This window comes from Acipenser ruthenus, chromosome 33 (assembly GCF_902713425.1).
Source record: "Acipenser ruthenus chromosome 33, fAciRut3.2 maternal haplotype, whole genome shotgun sequence".
NCBI classification, from domain to species: domain Eukaryota; kingdom Metazoa; phylum Chordata; class Actinopteri; order Acipenseriformes; family Acipenseridae; genus Acipenser; species Acipenser ruthenus.
Window position 1 is genome coordinate 6,547,342 of NC_081221.1, and position 18,137 is coordinate 6,565,478.

Genomic DNA, 18,137 nt, shown 5'->3' on the forward strand with positions numbered 1-18,137 from the left:
CAAACAGAATTCGTCCCTGTAACAGAATAGCGTCAGAAATGCAGTTTAAACCGCTGGTGCACACCTTCGCTGCTAAGGGTTTTTCGATCCCCAGTACACACTCTGTAAAAAAAAATGGAAATGATCGGATGCTCACAGCCGGCGCTACATTGAGATTTATGTACGTATGCTGTACGCTCCCTAGCACTGAAGGGGTTAATAGACAAAAAGAAATACAGGAACAAACAAAACTGTCAGCTGTCAGGCTGGGCCTTCGCCTTTATGGAACAGGAACAAACAAAACTGTCAGCTGTCAGGCTGGGCCTTCGCCTTTATGGAACAGTTACAAACAAAACAGTTTTACACACAGGTTACACTTGCCTAACTCCCTCAACACAAACCTCCCAAAATGGGCAGCAGTGTGGAGTAGTAGTTAGGGCTCTGGACTTTTGACCGGAGGGTTGTGGGTTCAATCCTATGTGGGTGACACTGCTGCTGTACCCTTGAGCAAGGTACTTTACCTAGATTGCTCCAGTAAAAACCCAACTGTATAAATGGGTAATTGTATGTAAAAATAATGTGATATCTTGTAACAATTGTAAGTCGCCCTGGATAAGGGCGTCTGCTAAGAAATAAATAATAATAATAATAATAATAATAATAATAATAATAATAATAATAATAATAAATACCATAGGGCTTTCACCCTGCCACAGTCCTGTTCAGTTCTAGATAGCTCTAACACACTGAGTAGTGGAAATTCAATGCATTCCTTTCATGAACCTCAGACAGATATCATCTGGCAGAGGCAATGGAATACATGCACAGTCCCTTGGATGCTAGCAAACAAATAGTTGTTTTGCTCGGGAGAGATGTTAGCTGTTTCACCACAGTTGAGAGATAGAGGTTTATAGTGACTATGCTTCTTGAAGGTGAGGAACAATGGCAATCGCTACAGTCGAGCATGGTGCTGGCTACGCCAGCTATAATGTCATAAGTCCCTCAGAGCTCTGCAACAAGCACATTGCATACTGACCCTGAACACCCCCAGCTCTGCGCCTCTAACCAGCTGTTTTAACAAGTGCCACATTTTGTTCAGTGATATGAACTAATGTCCACTGCAGGCAAGGCTGAGACCACCAAACTGATGCCACTTGTGACCTGTAAAATGTATTAGTATGTAACATATTGTAGCGATCCTGGTTCCCGCAGGCAGGCGCATCACACAGGGCGAGGCAATCCACACACAGGCGGAGGGCGGGCGCGAACCCGGGACCTCTCGCACTAAAGCATAGCGCCGATACCGCTGTACAAAAGAGCCGGCTCCTTTGCAAGGAGCGTATATCAGGCTTATGTCTCTGTGTGTGATTACGTCACCTACCAGCCCTGCTGCTGCCTTCCCCCATGCACGCTACAATATCATATTTCTAAAGCAAAATGCAGCTATGACCAAAAGTTTTTATTTACAGCTATGACCAAACGTTTTGAATTTTTGGGATTGAGACATCATTTAAAAAAAAACAAAACAACAGATATGAACATATTTAAGATCTTTTACTTAACATCATGTAATCAAAGAAACTGCAAAATCATATTACAAGTGTCTGCCGGAAGCCATAATAGCAGTACAGTATTTCGAAATGTCACATTTTTCCATTTTTGTCAGTTTTTCGTTAATTACGGTATATGAAAAACTACATAACAGTATGTAATTCAATATATTAACATAACATTATTCAATTAATTCTATAGGGTGATGCAAAACTTTTGGCCATAGCTGTAGATCTCAATAGAAGTAGAATTTGGAAGGTAAACTAATCTGGTGTACTCTTTCAAAGCTGTGTTAGCTGCATTTCTCTATTACTGCTGTTCAGACAGTGATTCTTTATCACTGTTGTTTGACAGAAAGTGCCCGGAAGGATTCCTCTGCTTGAAGGCTGGAAGGAATCCAAACTATGGCTATACCAGCTATGATAGTTTTGGCTGGGCTTTCCTCGCCTTATTCCGTCTCATGACTCAGGACTATTGGGAGAACCTCTTTCAACTGGTATTGATTCTTAAATTAACCCATTTTAAGCTCAAAGCCCAAAAATGCCATCAGCATTCACTAAAACAAATAATTCACATGGAATTGTCTTTAATGTTAATGATAATGGTAATCTTTATTGCACTACAAAGGCAATGTAAAGCTTCTGAGATAAGGGGCCGTTTTAGAACAGTACCACATTTTTATATTTTGACATACCAATGTTATCGCACCTGTATAAATCATTGTAGTTAGTACCACTGATCTCAGTTTGAAAATCTATTGTCATTGCTGGTAATGGCCTGCTAATGGATCATCTAGCATTCCCTAATGACTGATGCATTGCTATTGGTATGGATCTTTGCATTGCTTACGTTTAGTTTTATTGCAGGGTTTTTCTGATTGCCATTATTAGCTGTTTAAAGGTAACATGAATTGTGTTTCATTGTTCAGACACTACGTGCAGCTGGTAAAACCTACATGCTATTCTTTGTGGTGATCATCTTCATGGGTTCGTTCTACCTCATCAATCTGATCCTGGCTGTGGTTGCCATGGCCTACGCAGAGCAGAATGAAGCCACGCTAGCAGAGGCACAGGAGAAAGAAGAGGAGTTTCAGCAGATCTTAGAACAGCTGAAAAAGCAGGAGGCACAGGTTGGCTGGTTTTATTGTGTATCCATAACTTTAAACCCTCTATCATAAGATCCTTAGCAATACTAAAATAAACAATTCCAATGAGGTTTCTTTATCAATGTTTTTAATGATCTTGACTTCACTGAAATGTTGATGTATAGTCATTTACTGCAACTGCTCTTTTCAGTTTGCTTCCATTACAATTGTTGCTGGCTGAGAGATCAAAACCTTGCTAATGCTTTATTTCCTTGACATGAGACTAGTAAGAATATAATCATATACGTCAAACACAGCAACTGAAACCTCTGACAATAAAGCACTGAATCAAAAAGTCAATTTCTGTGTGTGTTCTCATTTTTCTGTATGTTTTTACTATGCTTCTATTTTGCATTTATTACGCTTTGCCAAACTCATCTGTGCTTTAGCACATTGCCACTGCCAAAAAAAACCAATACGTGTTAATAGGATAACTTGTGCTGATCATGTGTCAGGTAGCCTGAATAGGACATATGATTTACTACACTTTGCTCTGCTTTTACAAATCATTATCAATGTAAACTTCAGAGAGATTTGTTTTAATGTTGAACTATGGTATTATATACGGCATACAACTATAAAATTAGGGGAACTCTCTGATTGTCACTGTATAAATCCATGTGGTTTGACCAGTGCAATCTCATCTGCCTCAACTAGTATTTCTGGTATTAAGTTTAATCAATTAAACCTTTTTTTCTTCAGATGCATGGTCCAGCAGATGCACATGACAGTCAAGAAACACTTGCCAGTAATAAAGTTAGGAAAAAAGGTGGAGGTTCAGAGCATGAATTCGCTGACGATGAACACAGCCTTGGAGACGATGGAGACAAGATCAAAGACTGCAATGGAAGAGTCATGCCCAGAATCGTCATTGACAGGGTCTCTACAGATGAAGAAGTAAGATTCTTCTTGCCCTTGAATACCGCAGTCTGTGTTAGTAAGTAGTTGTGAACTTTCAACTACTATTAATCTGCAACTCCATGCAAAGCACAATATATCGTAGTGGCCAGCTATGTGGCAGTTAATGAAGAGGCAGACAACAGTGTGCAGGTAAAGCTGTGAAAACTGCAGTTTTATTTGTAGATCCTTTTTTCCTTTTCAATGGATTTCATGCTGTTTTCACATGGGACTTTCTCTCTCTAATCTCTCTTATTCAATACTCCCAACTCAACTCTCTCAATTGGCACGCAGCTCTCTTTTTTATAGACGCTGACTATGCCCACTCATCGCCGATTGACCCATCTGGATCCACTCGCATTCACACACACACACACACACACACACACACACACACACACACACACACACACACACACACACACACACACACAGAATTGACAGGCAGGTAGGCTGCTTAAGGAAAGAGGGAGAGAGAAGCCGGCACATTCACTCACACGCAGCAGCACATAAAACAGGCAAAACCGTTAACATTATGTATACAGTACAAAGTAGCAACCCCTTCCCCTGTCCATAACATAGTCCATAAGAAGGTATATTGTTCGTTGCGGTTGCCCCTCTGCTACATTGCCCCCCTCAAACACTTCCCGGCCTGGGAAGAACTGACGGAAGTGAAGGTGCAACCAGATCTGGTGCTGGGGTCTCAACCCAGTGTGTCGGTCGTGAAGGCCAGGGGGGGTTTCTCCCAGGGGGATCTGCTGCTTGGGGAGGGTGTTGCTGGGACTGGAGATGGGGGGTGGCGCAGGGGTTGACAGGGGGTCCAAGTGACGGCGGCACCATCTCCTATGCTGGTACTTGGGGGAGGGCGAGGGAGCGGCCCTGGTCAGGTCATGGACTGCACAGTTGTCCTGTATACCAGGAGGATAAGGGGCAGCTGAAGGTCCCAGCCTCGCTGGTGGTGGCTTGTGGCAATGGCCAGTTGGGTGGAAAGCGTGCGATTAAATCACTCAATGAAGCTGTCTTTGGGGATAAAGGGGAGGGTGTGGGTCTTCTTAATCCCCAGGTGGTGACACTCATCAGCAAGTACCTGGGACTTGAAGTTCCTCCCCTGGTAGGAGTGCAGCTCCTAGGGGACCCCCAGGCGGCAGAAGAAGCCTTCGATTGGGGTGTCCGCCACGGTGCCCGCATCCTGATTTGGCAGAGCGTAAGCATCAGGCCACTTAGAGAAGTAGTCCCTCACCACCAGTACAAAGCGGTGGCCGCTGTCTGACACAGGGAAGGGGCCAAGAACATCCACCCCGACTCTCTCCATGGGTGCCTGTGGCAGGGTGACAGTAAAAAGGTGGGGTAAAATCTGGCCTCCTGCGAGGAGGTGATGCTAGAGCTATCATCCCACACTGACACCATGTGTCCCTGGGTGGTGTGTGTGTGTACAAGTACCTTCCGTCAGCCACTGGAAGACAGGCTGTAGATCGGGGTCCTGTTCCTGTTGCGCCCTCCATTCTCTGGCTGGAACCGTGGAGATCTCCCCGCACCTCTCACTCTGGACAAAGTCTCTTGTCTCGTCCTGGCTCTTTGCCTGCTCTACTTCCAGGTACCCTCCTCCGGCATCTCTCTCTTGCTGCTCCCTCCTCTCACTGTGGCAAAAGTCTTCGAATAGACGGGGTGGGGGGACAGCATATCCATGTTTGTGTGGTGGTTGCCTGCTCTGTGTTGGATGGCGAAGTCATACTCCTGCAGCTGCTCCAACCAGCGGGCGAATTGACCTTCAGGCTCCTTAAAACTAACTAGCCACTGGATGAAAGCATGGTCAGTCCACAGCATGAAGCGCCTTCAGCACAGGTACGGCCGAAACGGCTTAAGGGCAGCTAAAACAACGAGCAGCTCCCGGCGAGTTACGCAGTACCTGTGCTCCGGTATGCTGAAGGTGCAGCTGAAGTAGGCTATAACCCTCTCTCCTCCGGCCATCTACTGGGACAGCATGGCGCCTAGACCCTGGTCACTGATGGGGGCTCGAGTCAGCACATCCTTCAGTGAGCTGAAGGCGTTCTCGCAGGGCTCTGTCCACATGAACAGCTGGGGTTTGTGGAACAGCTGGTGGAGGGGAGCGGCAATGCTGGCAAATTATTGGACGAAGTGGCAGTAGTAGGAGGCGAGTCCTAAGAAGGCGTGTCAGGTTTCACCACACACACAACTGACAGGCAGGCTGCTCAAGTCCAGAGGGTAAGAGAGGTCGGCATTAGCCGACGAAACAGACTCACACTCACTCACTGACACGCAGCAGCGTATAAAACAGGCAACACCATTAACATTATGGGTACAGTACAAAGTCCCAACCCCTTACCCAGTCCATAACACAGTCCATAGGAGATATATTGTTAATTGCGGTTGCCCCGCCACTACAATATCATCAATCAAAATCGGTGCCGCCTTACAACATCCTAGCTCTTATTTATCAACTCTGAATATTACTGTAATGTCCTGTATATAACATGCACTCTTATGCATAGGCCTATATTGTATGACAGGTGAACATTATTGCACCTGTCATTCAAATGACTGCTTCCTAATGCAATTTGTCAAGGCACCGACTAGAGGGGAGGGATGCCTTGATTTAGTCTTTTCAAATAACGAAGACAGAATAACTAAAACAGAGGTCAGAGAGCCACTGGCAAACTCAGACCACAACATGGTCTCATTTGAAGTGTTTTTTAAAACCCAAAAAGTAATGACTAAAGCTAAGGTTTACAATTTTAGAAAAGCAAACTATGAAGGTATGAAACAGAGACTAACAGAAGTAGATTGGAGTAAAATAGAGAAAACATCCACAGAAAAAGGATGGCTGTTTTTTTAAAAATGTAGTACTAGAGGCGCAAAACAATTACATCCCAAAGGTAGACAAATCTACAGAGCGTTTAAAAGGGACCAAAAACAAAGTTCACAGAAAAAGTACTTGGAATTGCAAACACAAGTCAAAAAGTTAGTTAGAAAAGCCAAGAGAGAGATAGAAATCAATATTGCTAAGGGGGCTAAAACCAATTCCAAAATGTTTTTCCAATATTATAACAGCAAGAGAACATTCAAAGAGGTTAAATGTCTAAGAGACACAAATGGCAAAATAGACGAAGAAAAAAAAAAATCAAATATATTAAATGATTACTTTTCACAGGTTTTTACAAAGGAGGACACAGACAACATGCCCCACATGTCGACCGGTTCCTATCCAGTTTTAAATAACTTTAGCATAACAGAGACAGAAGTGTTAAAGGGACTAGGAGCTCTTAAAATAAACAAATCCCCTGGGCTGGATCAGATCCTCCCAATAGTACTCAAAGAAATTAAGGAAGTTATTTACAAACCACTAACCAAGATCATACAACAGTCTCTCGACACAGGAGTTGTACCGACAGACTGGAAAATTGCAAATGTAATATCGATTAACAAAAAGGGTTGACAAAACCGAATCAGGTAACTACAGACCAACAAGCCTGACTTCTATTATAGGTAAACTTATGGCAACTATAATAAGATCCAAAATGGAAAATTACCTATGTGGTAACAATATCCTGGGAGACAGTCAGCATGGTTTTAGGAAAGGGAGATCGTGTCTAACTTACCTGCTTGATTTTTTGGGGGATGCAACATCGACAATGGATAATTGCAAAGCATACGACATGGTTTATTTAGATTTCCAGAAAGCTTTTGACAAAGTCCTGCATAAAAGATTAATTCTCAAACTGAACGCAGTAGGGATTCAAAGAAATGCATGTACATGGATTAGGGAGTGGTTAACATGTAGAAAACAGAAAGTACTGATTAGAGGAGAAACCTCAAAATGGAGTGAGGTAACCAGTGGTGTACCACAGGGATCAGTATTAGGTCCTCTGCTATTCCTAATCTATATTAATGATTTAGATTCTGGTATAGTAAGCAAACTTGTTAAATTTGCAGACGACACAAAAATAGGAGGAGTGGCAAACACTGTTGCAGCAGCAAAGGTCATTCAAAATGATCTAGAGAGCATTCAGAACTGGGCAGACACATGGCACATGACATTTAATAGAGAAAAGTGTAAAGTACTGCACGCAGGCAATACAAATGTGCATTAGAAATATCACATCGGAGATACTGAAATTGAAGAAGGAATCTATGAAAACGACCTAGGAGTTTATGTTGACTCAGAAATGTCTTCATCTAGACAATGTGGGGAAGCTATAAAAAGGCCAACAAGATGCTCGGATATATTGTGAGAAGCGTTGAATTTAAATCAAGGGAAGTAATGTTAACCCTTTGCGGTCCATTTATTAATCGCGCGTCAGGCACGCCAGGTCTAATTAATTTTCACATGCGCAGTTAATTTTAGACGCGCTGTTTAAAAGTATTTTTTTTCACAGTCAAACGTTTTTAAATGGCCCTGCATATCAACAAAGCACACACTAGGCATCTCCAGCCCCGCCCCACCCTTTCGTTTGCTATAGCGTTCAGCTATGTAAGAAATAAATAATAATAATAATAATAATAATAGTCGTACATACCGATCGATCATCTCCGGATCACTCGTTTTATCACCAAACTCCTCAATAATGCGATCCAAGTCATTATTTTATTACTATAACATCTGAAAAAAGCTCTGCAAATGTCCATGATAGTCTCAGTGCGCTGACACACTCAGCCAGCTTGTTTACTATGAACGCCCCATTATCTGATACCTGATACCATGTATGACTATTCATGAAATACGCCTTTTTTTATTTTTTTATTTTTTTCCGACTTGTCTCGGCTCCTGTCGCTCCCACTCGGCAATTGAATGGTTTTCTCGACTTTTTCCGGAGAAAAAACGACTAAACACCCGTTTATTGCGTTGCTATAATGATGTCGGACCCAGTCCGACAAAGGACCTGTGAGGAATAATTGCAATGTCGGACCCAGTCCGACAATGGACCGCAAAGGGTTAAAACTTTACAATGCATTAGTAAGACCTCACCTAGAATATTGTGTTCAGTTCTGGTCACCTCGTTACAAAAAGGATATTGCTGCTCTAGAAAGAGTGCAAAGAAGAGCAACCAGAATTATCCCGGGTTTAAAAGGCATGTCGTATGCAGACAGGCTAAAAGAACTGAATCTATTCAGCCTTGAACAAAGAAGACTACGCACTGATCTGATTCAAATATTCAAAATCCTAAAAGGTATAGACAATGTCGACCCAGGGGACTTTTTTGACCTGAAAAAAGAAACAAGGACCAGGGGTCACAAATGGAGATTAGATAAAGGGGCATTCAGAACAGAAAACATGAGGCACTTTTTTACACAGAGAATGTGAGGGTCTGGAACCAACTCCCCAGAAATGTTGTTGAAGCTGACACCCTGGGATCCTTCAAGAAGCTGCTTGATGAGATTCTGGGATCAATAAGCTACTAACAACCAAACGAGCAAGATGGGCTGAATGGCCTCCTCTCGTTTGTAAACTTTCTTTTGTTCTTATGTTCTTATTTAAGGCTGCAACCAAAGGCATATGCTAAAAATGTGCCTTTACTGCAAAAAAATATTTTTATACTATATATTAATTTACAGTACAATGATATTTTGATGATGTACCAGATATTTATAGTTTGTTGTTTAACTCTTTCAGGACCAAGCATTTTTCAGTGGGATGCTCCCCTAGGACCAGGAGTTTTTTGGCTGCATTTGACTCTCTTCCTTTAAAGATTCACTTTTTTTTTTTTTTACAGTAGCATCTTGGAAATGGTGTCCTATTTTTCAGAACACTCTAGAGAACATTATAAATTACAATTTTTTAATGTATTTTATGTATGTTATATGTATTCTGCTTAGAGATACATATACCTTACAATACTTCCTGTAGTTTTGTTAAAAAATATTGATGTTTGGACAAATTACAAGACATTGTTTCACCTGAGTAATTGTAATGACATAACACACGTTTATTCTCTGAGTCTTTATAACAATAATGGACACTACTCTCGATTACTTTCTTAGAATAAATATTTATAAAGTTATTCATTCCATTATTATCAGTAATAAGGGAAAAATCTATAGTTCATGAAATGGTATCTGCTTATATCCACTCGTTTCTTGATATTTATAAATGTGTAAAACATATACACATTTATATATATATATATATATATATATATATATATATATATATATATATATATATATATATATATTAAAACACATTAGACAAAATAAATGTTCTAATATAACTTTGTCAAATACATCGGATTTACAACGTTTTTCCATGTCTTTCTTTCAGGTTTCTCTCTGCGCTGCCAAAACTTTCTCCGCCCTTTAGACACTGAGTGCCCCTCTCAGTCCCTCCCCTATCCAATGATATGTGTTTGAAGCATGTACTGCAAAGTACGGTGGCCCTGTATGTCATCAAAACGAAGTGCTTTTTTTGTCGTGTTTACATGATCATGGTCCTAGAAGCCCACATCAGTATGATCGTGTTAACATGATCCTGGTCCTTAAAGGGCTAACTATAAATAGATATTTGTGCTGCCAAGCTGATAGAGGTCAGTGGAATAATCCTTAAGCATCCACGTTGCTCATGAGTGGAATAACTTGTCTTACACTGTGGCTTTCAACCTGGAAAGCCACAGTCTCACTTACAAAAACAAGCACGAGCATTTATTAAACCTCTTGGGGACCCTCACTAGGGTTAAGTTCTGACCAGCAGAAGGTTCTTCGATCACGTGTTACTCCCATGCGTATTATTATGGGACTTACCCTGGAGATCATGATAAAAGGCAACCATTTGTAGTGCAGGGTGAGCCACTTGAGCTATATTGACGATCTTGGTAAGAAACCCACAGGGAGCACCGCATGGAATTCTTACAGTATTTCCATCCCTGTGGTAACAATGTGAGCTTTCATACATATCAAACTGTACTCTGGAGGGTCTATGGCAAGCCAAGTAATCATTTTCAAAAATAAAGCGACAGACAAGCAAACCAAGTGCGAGAAGGAGAGCGGGTCGGGCGAGGGGTAGAGGGAATGGGCTCGCCCCAGGTTCGGCTGCTGAAGCGGTGCTGAAGAGTCTCGTCTCTCATGAGAAAGCTGCAGCTCCTCTCGCAGCAAAAAAGTAAACACACTAGGAAAGATAACCACATAATAGGCCTAATATTTATTTAGTTATAAAAAGAATGCTGAATAATGTCTGTGTTATAAAATGCCAGCGCAGCTTTTCTTCAGTTCAAATACTATATCAAAAGGGAGAGACAGAAATGGAAGTTAGACTGAGAAGTTGTTTACAGTTTGAACACTGGTACTGTATAAATATTACATGAATCACTATTGTAGGGAATTGGGGGACATGCTGTAGGAGTGTTATATCCGAGGCACGTTATAATCGAGAGTCTTATAGCGAGGGAGCACTGTATCTCAAAATTATTTCCAGATATCTTTAATTGGAGCTTTAAATTAGATATCTAAAATGCATTTTCAGATATCTTTAAATCATTTTAAGATATCTTTAAAGGTTTTTTTTTGCATTTTCAGATATCTTTAAGTGATTTTCAGATATATTTGCATTCATTTAGAGATATCTCTAAATCATTTTAAGATATCTCTAAATAACTTCCTGTTCATTTAGCGATAACTCTAAATAACCTCCTATTCATTTCGAGATCTCTAAATGGACAGGAAGTCAGTTCAAAACATTAAGCATTTTCACAGGAAGTCATTTAGACATATCTTGAAATGACTTACTGTTCATTTTGAGATATCTCTAAATTATTTAGAGATATCTCTAAATCAACAGGAAGTTATTTCAAGATATCTTAAAATGATTTTGAGATACAGTCACCACCGCTTAGAATGGGCGCGTTTGTGTTATGTGATTCGCCCGCAGAAAGTGATGGACGGTATAAACTCCCAAACCATAACCATTCAACATGTCCCCTAATCACCAGTACAGTAAACAAAACAAACACACCTTGTGACGGTCGGGCGGTTTCTACAGAACAGTCCTAATCCCAGGAAAATAGCCACCCAGCCCCGTGCACACATATACAGAAAAAACTAAAAAAACCCAAAATAGATATATCTCAGCTTATTGAAAGCGGGTGGTTATCAGAACCCAAATGATAACTCACTTTGTTAATAGTTAGTTAAACATAGTTCATCATAACTCCTCATTTCTTTTCATTTGAATTTACTTCAAATAATAACAATAATATCAAAACCGATATAATTCTTAAAATCACCAAACGCAAACAAGCTAGCTCCACAGTTCCTAACTAAACAAAACAAAATATCAAGTTGCACCATTGACCAGGTGAAACAAAACAATTAACAGCGTCACTTATCTGCAAAGGTTGTCTTGTTTGCGTTAAAGTGCTGCTCCTCTTTCTTTTTGTTTGTTCAGACCCCATGCAGGTAACTTTTTCAGTTTGTTCTTGGCTTTTGGTTTGAATTCAGCGGTCTCCACGGTGTTATCCAACAGATGATGACCAACTATGGGTACACCCTGTGTTTTTAAAACAAGTGTGCAACTTAAGCAATAAACCCTTAAAGGCATAGACAGCCCTAAGGTCTGCCACAGCATGTATGTGGTTAAAAATCTTTATTAAGACACGCATTACACAAATAAATGTTTTTATTAAAACCTATGAATGTAATAAAAAGTAAGGGCAAAAAAGTAATGCAAGTGCAGGTAGGCTGCATTACTGCAAATTGTTCCTGCCAAAGAACTCTGTGATATACACATCTGGACAGTCTTTTTATGCAAGTATGGATGGCAAACTTTGTCAGTATTTTCTAAAACATTACAATTCATCTCTATATTCAGATACCGCGCCATAGCATGCCGCAGTGTTAAAAGCGCAGCACGAACATACGTTGCCCAAAAATTCCCCAGTCATCCAGGCGGTTCTGCTTGCTGGTAAACCACAGGCAGGTGGTGAATTCCTCTAAAACAACGTGGGGTTTTCAATTTGTCAATCACTGCCATCCATATTACAGCAAAGCAGCACTGAAATGATTTCCTTTTCTCTTTCCAGCCGTGCTTGCTTGCTGTTGCAGTCAGTGCTGTTTTTTCAAACTGTAAACCTGACACTGCGTACAGGGATTAAATAGCCAAGGTACTGTACAGGGGTAGCCGCTCAGTAATGAGGTGCAAACAGCTGATAGATCGATCTGTCAAGCTTTTACTACAGTAAAGTGCTCCCTTTTTTATTAAATCTACGTGAATGGCAAGGTAACAAGGTGAAAACAGCTAATTTGCGAATTAATAAGAGCAATTACTACAGTATAAACAGTGCGTTTGTTATTTAAATCTATGTGAATGGCACATAACTAGATCCAAACTGCTGAGTTTGCCCGAAATATCCGATGTGCTTAACACGGTATAAACAATGCCTTTGTTATTGAAATCAATGGGAATGGCAAACAGCAAACACTATTTGTCCGATGTAAACGGCTGCCCAGAATAACCCTGTGCTGCCTAAGTGGTGACGACTGTATCTCTAAATGAACTGGAAGTTATTTTGAGATATCTCTAAATGACAGTTTGGCGTACCATGCTAGCAAAACATTATTTAAAGATATCTGTAAATCAATCTGGATATCTTTGTTTCATTTTGAGATATCCAAAAAGTTACCTCACGCTGTTTGTTTAAACTCTTCAATGTGTTTGGTGCGTAAATCCACAAAACAGTCTGGTGATACAAAAGTACTGATCGGCACACAAAGACATGCAATGTTACATTGTTCTAGTTAATTCATATTTATTAGTTAAAAACAGAGAACAAAAATAACAGACATGTTTCAACTCACAAAAAGCCGACCTCTGTGTTTAAAATAAATCACAACTCTTTAATATAGTTGTCTACATGATTGGATACTGGTGTGTCCAATTAACAATCAAATCATTTCAGGGAAAAACATAATTCATCACAACATTGGTTTAAAACATCAGCGAATTATATCTTTCACATTAACCCAAAAAGGAAGGTCAATCAAATTCTTCATTCATACCATTAGGTGTCATTGTAAAGAGTTTCTTATTAATAACACCACCTCATCTACCTACTAATACTTTTTCATACCCACACATCTTAAGGAATGTATATTGTGTTTAAAGTCATCAAAATGTTTAGCAACCTGAGATTTTTTATTCTTATGTCGTATTGAGCTTTTGTGCTCGCCAAGATGAACTTTCAATTGGTGAGACGTTTTACCAGCACACCCGTTACCACACAGACATGATAATAAGTAAACAACACATGTGCCGTTACATGTGATATGATTCTTAACTGAAAATCTTTTTCCACAAGTTGGATGTGCAAATGTTGTTGTTTTCAATATATTACTGCACGAAGCACATTGCAATAGAAAACTGCCAGGGGGAATGGGAAATAATTGATCTGGAGGAGTAAAATCATCTGCTCATACCAAAGAGTCTCTCAAGTTGTGCCTCTTTTATAAGAAAAAAAGGGGGGGATTTCAAAAGGAAGCTGCCAAAGAGTTATCCGATTCCAAAATATGCCAATGTTTGCTAACAATAGAGCGTATATCTCTACTAAGTAGACCAAATGTATACAAAAAAAACCCACAGAAAATGTTTTCTCTTTTATTGTTTTTGGTTTTAAAAGATTATTTCTGTCCTCTTTTTTACTTTCAGTAAAGCTGATTGTAACCATTTTCCAGATAACCATGATCACGAAATCTTTGTATCATCTCATTGGCATTCCTTTCAAAATCCTCTTCCGTGTCACAAATTCTCCGCTCCCGGTATAATTGACTTAAAGGCAAGCCTCTTTTGAGTGGAACAGGATGACAGCTGTTAGCAAGCAGTAATGTATTTCTATCTGTAGGTTTCTTGAATAAGGTAGTACGTATTTTACCATCCTCTTTAAATAAAGTTACATCCAAAATATAAACAGTTGTCTTACTCTTTGTTAAAGTAAATTTTAAACTCTCAATACAACTATTAAGAAAATCCACAAAATAATCCAAATTTGTTCCTGTGCTACGCCAAATGAGGAAAATGCCATCTATATAGCGTCCCCAAAGTAATACTGAATGTTTAAAAGGATTGTTGTTCCATGCATAGTCATTTTCAAACTTGCCCATTAACAACTTTGCATAATTAGGTGCCATAGTTGACTCCATAGCTGTACCTTGACTTTTAGATAGTAATCCTCTTCAAATAGAAAATAATTTGTTCATAGTATCAGTTTGGCACATTGTATCAAATCATTTGGTGGATCAACCCTCTCTCTCTTAGATAAAAAATATTGTAATGCTTCAATACCAAGCTCATTTGGAATATTTGTATATAAGCTTGAGACATCCAACATAACAAATCTTCTGTATCTAAAGAAGATATATCTCTCAATTTATTTAAAACATCAGATGGGTCCTTTATATGAGAGGGAAGTTGTTCAACAAATGGTTTTATGTGGTAATCTACATAAAACCTATAATATCTACAAAAGAGATCCAATATTGGATCAGTCAGTGATCCAATACCCGCTACAATTGGTCGCCCTGGAGGATTTTCAAGAGATTTGTGAATTTTTGGTAAAGTATAGATAACAGGTTGAATAGGATGATCATATATTGCTCCTTGTCCATCACAAATCATTTGCTAAACCCAAAATGTCTCAAAATGTCTCTCCTATATACCTCAGTATCTTGTAATAAGAACATAAGAACATAAGAACATAAGAAAGTTCACAAACGAGAGGAGGCTATTCAGCCCATCTTGCTCGTTTGGTTGTTAGTAGCTTAGTAAACTAGAACATTACTGTGCAAAAAAAACAAAACATTACTGGGACAACAAGACTCATTATGGAATAATGTATTTAATAGGCATCAAGGAAATTATATAGAGTGCAAAATTGTGTATGATTGCAGCAGAGCTTTAAGATCAGAAAAATGTATTTATATTTTATATATTTTATACAATATTTTGCCTATAATTAGATACCTTTGTTGCTTGTTTATGCAAACACTTTTTAATAACGTAAGATATTTTGTAAAGTTTTAACGTTATAAAAACATAAGAAGAACATAAGAAAGTTTACAAACGAGAGGAGGCCATTCAGCCCATCTTGCTCGTTTGGTTGTGTGACAGGCTGGCTCGCAGTGGTGAGGTTGATGACGTCACGGACCAGGAAGTAACTGACACCAAAACAGTGGATAGGCGGGTGAAGCTGAATGCAATTGCATTCAGCATATTTAATAAACAAACAAATGATTTTAACCAAACACAAAACAAAAGGGCACGAGGGCCAAACGAATAAACAAACAAACAAGTAAGTGTCGTGCTGGATAATCCTGCACGTTTTAGCAATTGTTTTTAAATGTTGCTCGCTCTCTCCGCTCCCCGTACTCTCCTCTGTACACTCCACCCCGAGTGCAGAGCGCTGCAGGTTTATATATTCTGGCCGAGGGATTAACTAGTTGTTAATTATCTTACTATCCCTCGGCCAGAGTCTGCACGCGTTTGGTAAGGATGCATGACTGTCAGCTAGTTAAATAATCAGTAGCTGATCAGCCATGCATCCTCACGGGGTTTTTAAATATAATAAAAGACGCTGCGCTTTTACCCACGCCGCAAACAAAAATACAAATAATAATACATAGGGGCGGGACACTCCGCCACAGGTTGTTAGTGGCTTATTGATCCCAGAATCTCATCAAGCAGCTTATTGAAGGATCCAAGGGTTTCAGCTTCAACAACATTTTTGGTTCCAGACCCTCACAATTCTCTATGTAAAAAAGTGCCTCATATATTCTGTTCTGAATGCCCCTTTATCTAATCTCCATTTGTGACCCCTGGTCCTTGTTTCTTTTTTCAGGTCAAAAAAGTCCCCTGGGTCGACATTGTCTATACCTTTTAGGATTCTGAATGCTTAAATCAGGTCACCGCATAGTCTTCTTTTTTCAAGACTGAATAGATTCAATTCTTTTAGCCTGTCTGCATACGACATGCCTTTTAAACCCGGGATAATTCTGGTTGCTCTTCTTTGCACTCTTTCTAGAGCAGCAATATCCTTTTTGTAACGAGGTGACCAGAACTGAACACAATATTCTAGGTGAGGTCTTACTAATGCATTGTAAAGTTTTAACATTACTTCCCTTGATTTAAATTCAACACTTCTCACAATATATCCGAGCATCTTGTTGGCTTTTTTTATAGCTTCCCCACATTGTCTAAATGAAGACATTTCTGAGTCAACATAAACTCCTAGGTCGTTTTCATAGATTCCTTCTTCAATTTCAGTATCTCCGATGTGATATTTCTAATGCACATTTTTATTGCCTGCGTGCAGTACTTTACACTTTTCTCTATTAAATGTCATTTGCCATGTGTCTGCCCAGTTCTGAATGCTGTCTAGATAATTTTGAATGACCTTTGCTGCTGCAACAGTGTTTGCCACTCCTCCTATTTTTGTGTCATCTGCAAATTTAACAAGTTTGCTTACTATACCAGAATCTAAATCATTAATGTAGATTAGGAATAGCAGAGGACCTAGTACTGATCCCTGTGGTACACCACTGGTTACGTCGCTCCATTTTGAGGTTTCTCCTCTGGTCATTACTTTCTGTTTTCTACATGTTAACCACTCCCTAATCCATGTGCATGCATTTCCTTGAATCCCTACTGCGTTCATTTTGGAATTAATCTTTTATGCGGGACTTTGTCAAAAGCTTTCTGGAAATCTAAATAAACCATGTCATATGCTTTGCAATTATCCATTGTCGATGTTGCATCTCTGCCTTGTCAGCAGGTTTAATAACAATGCTGTTTTGACTCATCAAATCTTTTAACACCCATTATTCTTCAATATTCAAGTTTCTATGTATCTTATAACTCCGTGGATTTTTTAACTTTGATTTTAAGATAACTTCTAGGATAACATCTCTTTCTACAAGTCTGCAATATGTGTTAACAGAGGAATTCATAACTTGTGGCATAAATGTACTTTTCACTTTGAAACCATGACTTTTGTTATCAATAGCTGCTGTACTATTTGTTGTATTTGTTGAATAGAAACATCTCAGTTTTATTTTATACAAAAGGATCCACAGTCACAGTAGGTACAAATGAAAGTCCCCTTTTCAGTATTGATGTTTGATTGTTTAAAAGAGACTTACTTGACAAATTATATATCCCATTTTCTGATGAGGAGTTTAACTCTGCTTTCTTGTTTTTACCCCTTCTCTTTCCTCTTCTGGTCTTGGACCTGTCTTGTTTGTTGGGGAGACTTTTTCACTCCCCTTCGGTCCCCTAAAAAAGTAGGGGAATTATCAGAATCCAAAGAAGTTGAAATGTCGCTGGCTGAGGTGTCCTTTTGATGTCGTAATCCAAAGGATCTCACTTCTCAGTTCACTTCTAAATGCATCCAATTGATCTTTGATCTTTTCATTCAGCACAAGGGATGCATTTGATTCATGTTTTTCCTCTATCACTTTGTAGCAATTGGAAATATCCTCTCTCACCATGGTGAGTTCTTTAGATGTAAAGTCAATGATTAGAATGATCAAATCAAGTCAACAGCAATTTAAAATGTCACACCATCTTTGGCAG

At 39.5% G+C, this 18,137-nt stretch overlaps 1 protein-coding gene across 1 annotated transcript in view; it reads left to right on the forward strand.

The window, feature by feature from the left end:
- Nucleotides 1–18,137, forward strand: part of LOC117433405 (sodium channel protein type 1 subunit alpha-like) — a gene marked incomplete at its 5' end in the record, with an annotated part of 50,149 nt that overhangs the window by 5,812 nt on the left and 26,200 nt on the right. The window contains 3 exons of the mRNA XM_034055636.3: nucleotides 1,885–2,026; nucleotides 2,459–2,659; nucleotides 3,377–3,571. Of these exons, the coding sequence (XP_033911527.3) occupies nucleotides 1,885–2,026; nucleotides 2,459–2,659; nucleotides 3,377–3,571 (538 nt within the window). The remainder of the gene's footprint in view (nucleotides 1–1,884; nucleotides 2,027–2,458; nucleotides 2,660–3,376; nucleotides 3,572–18,137) is intronic.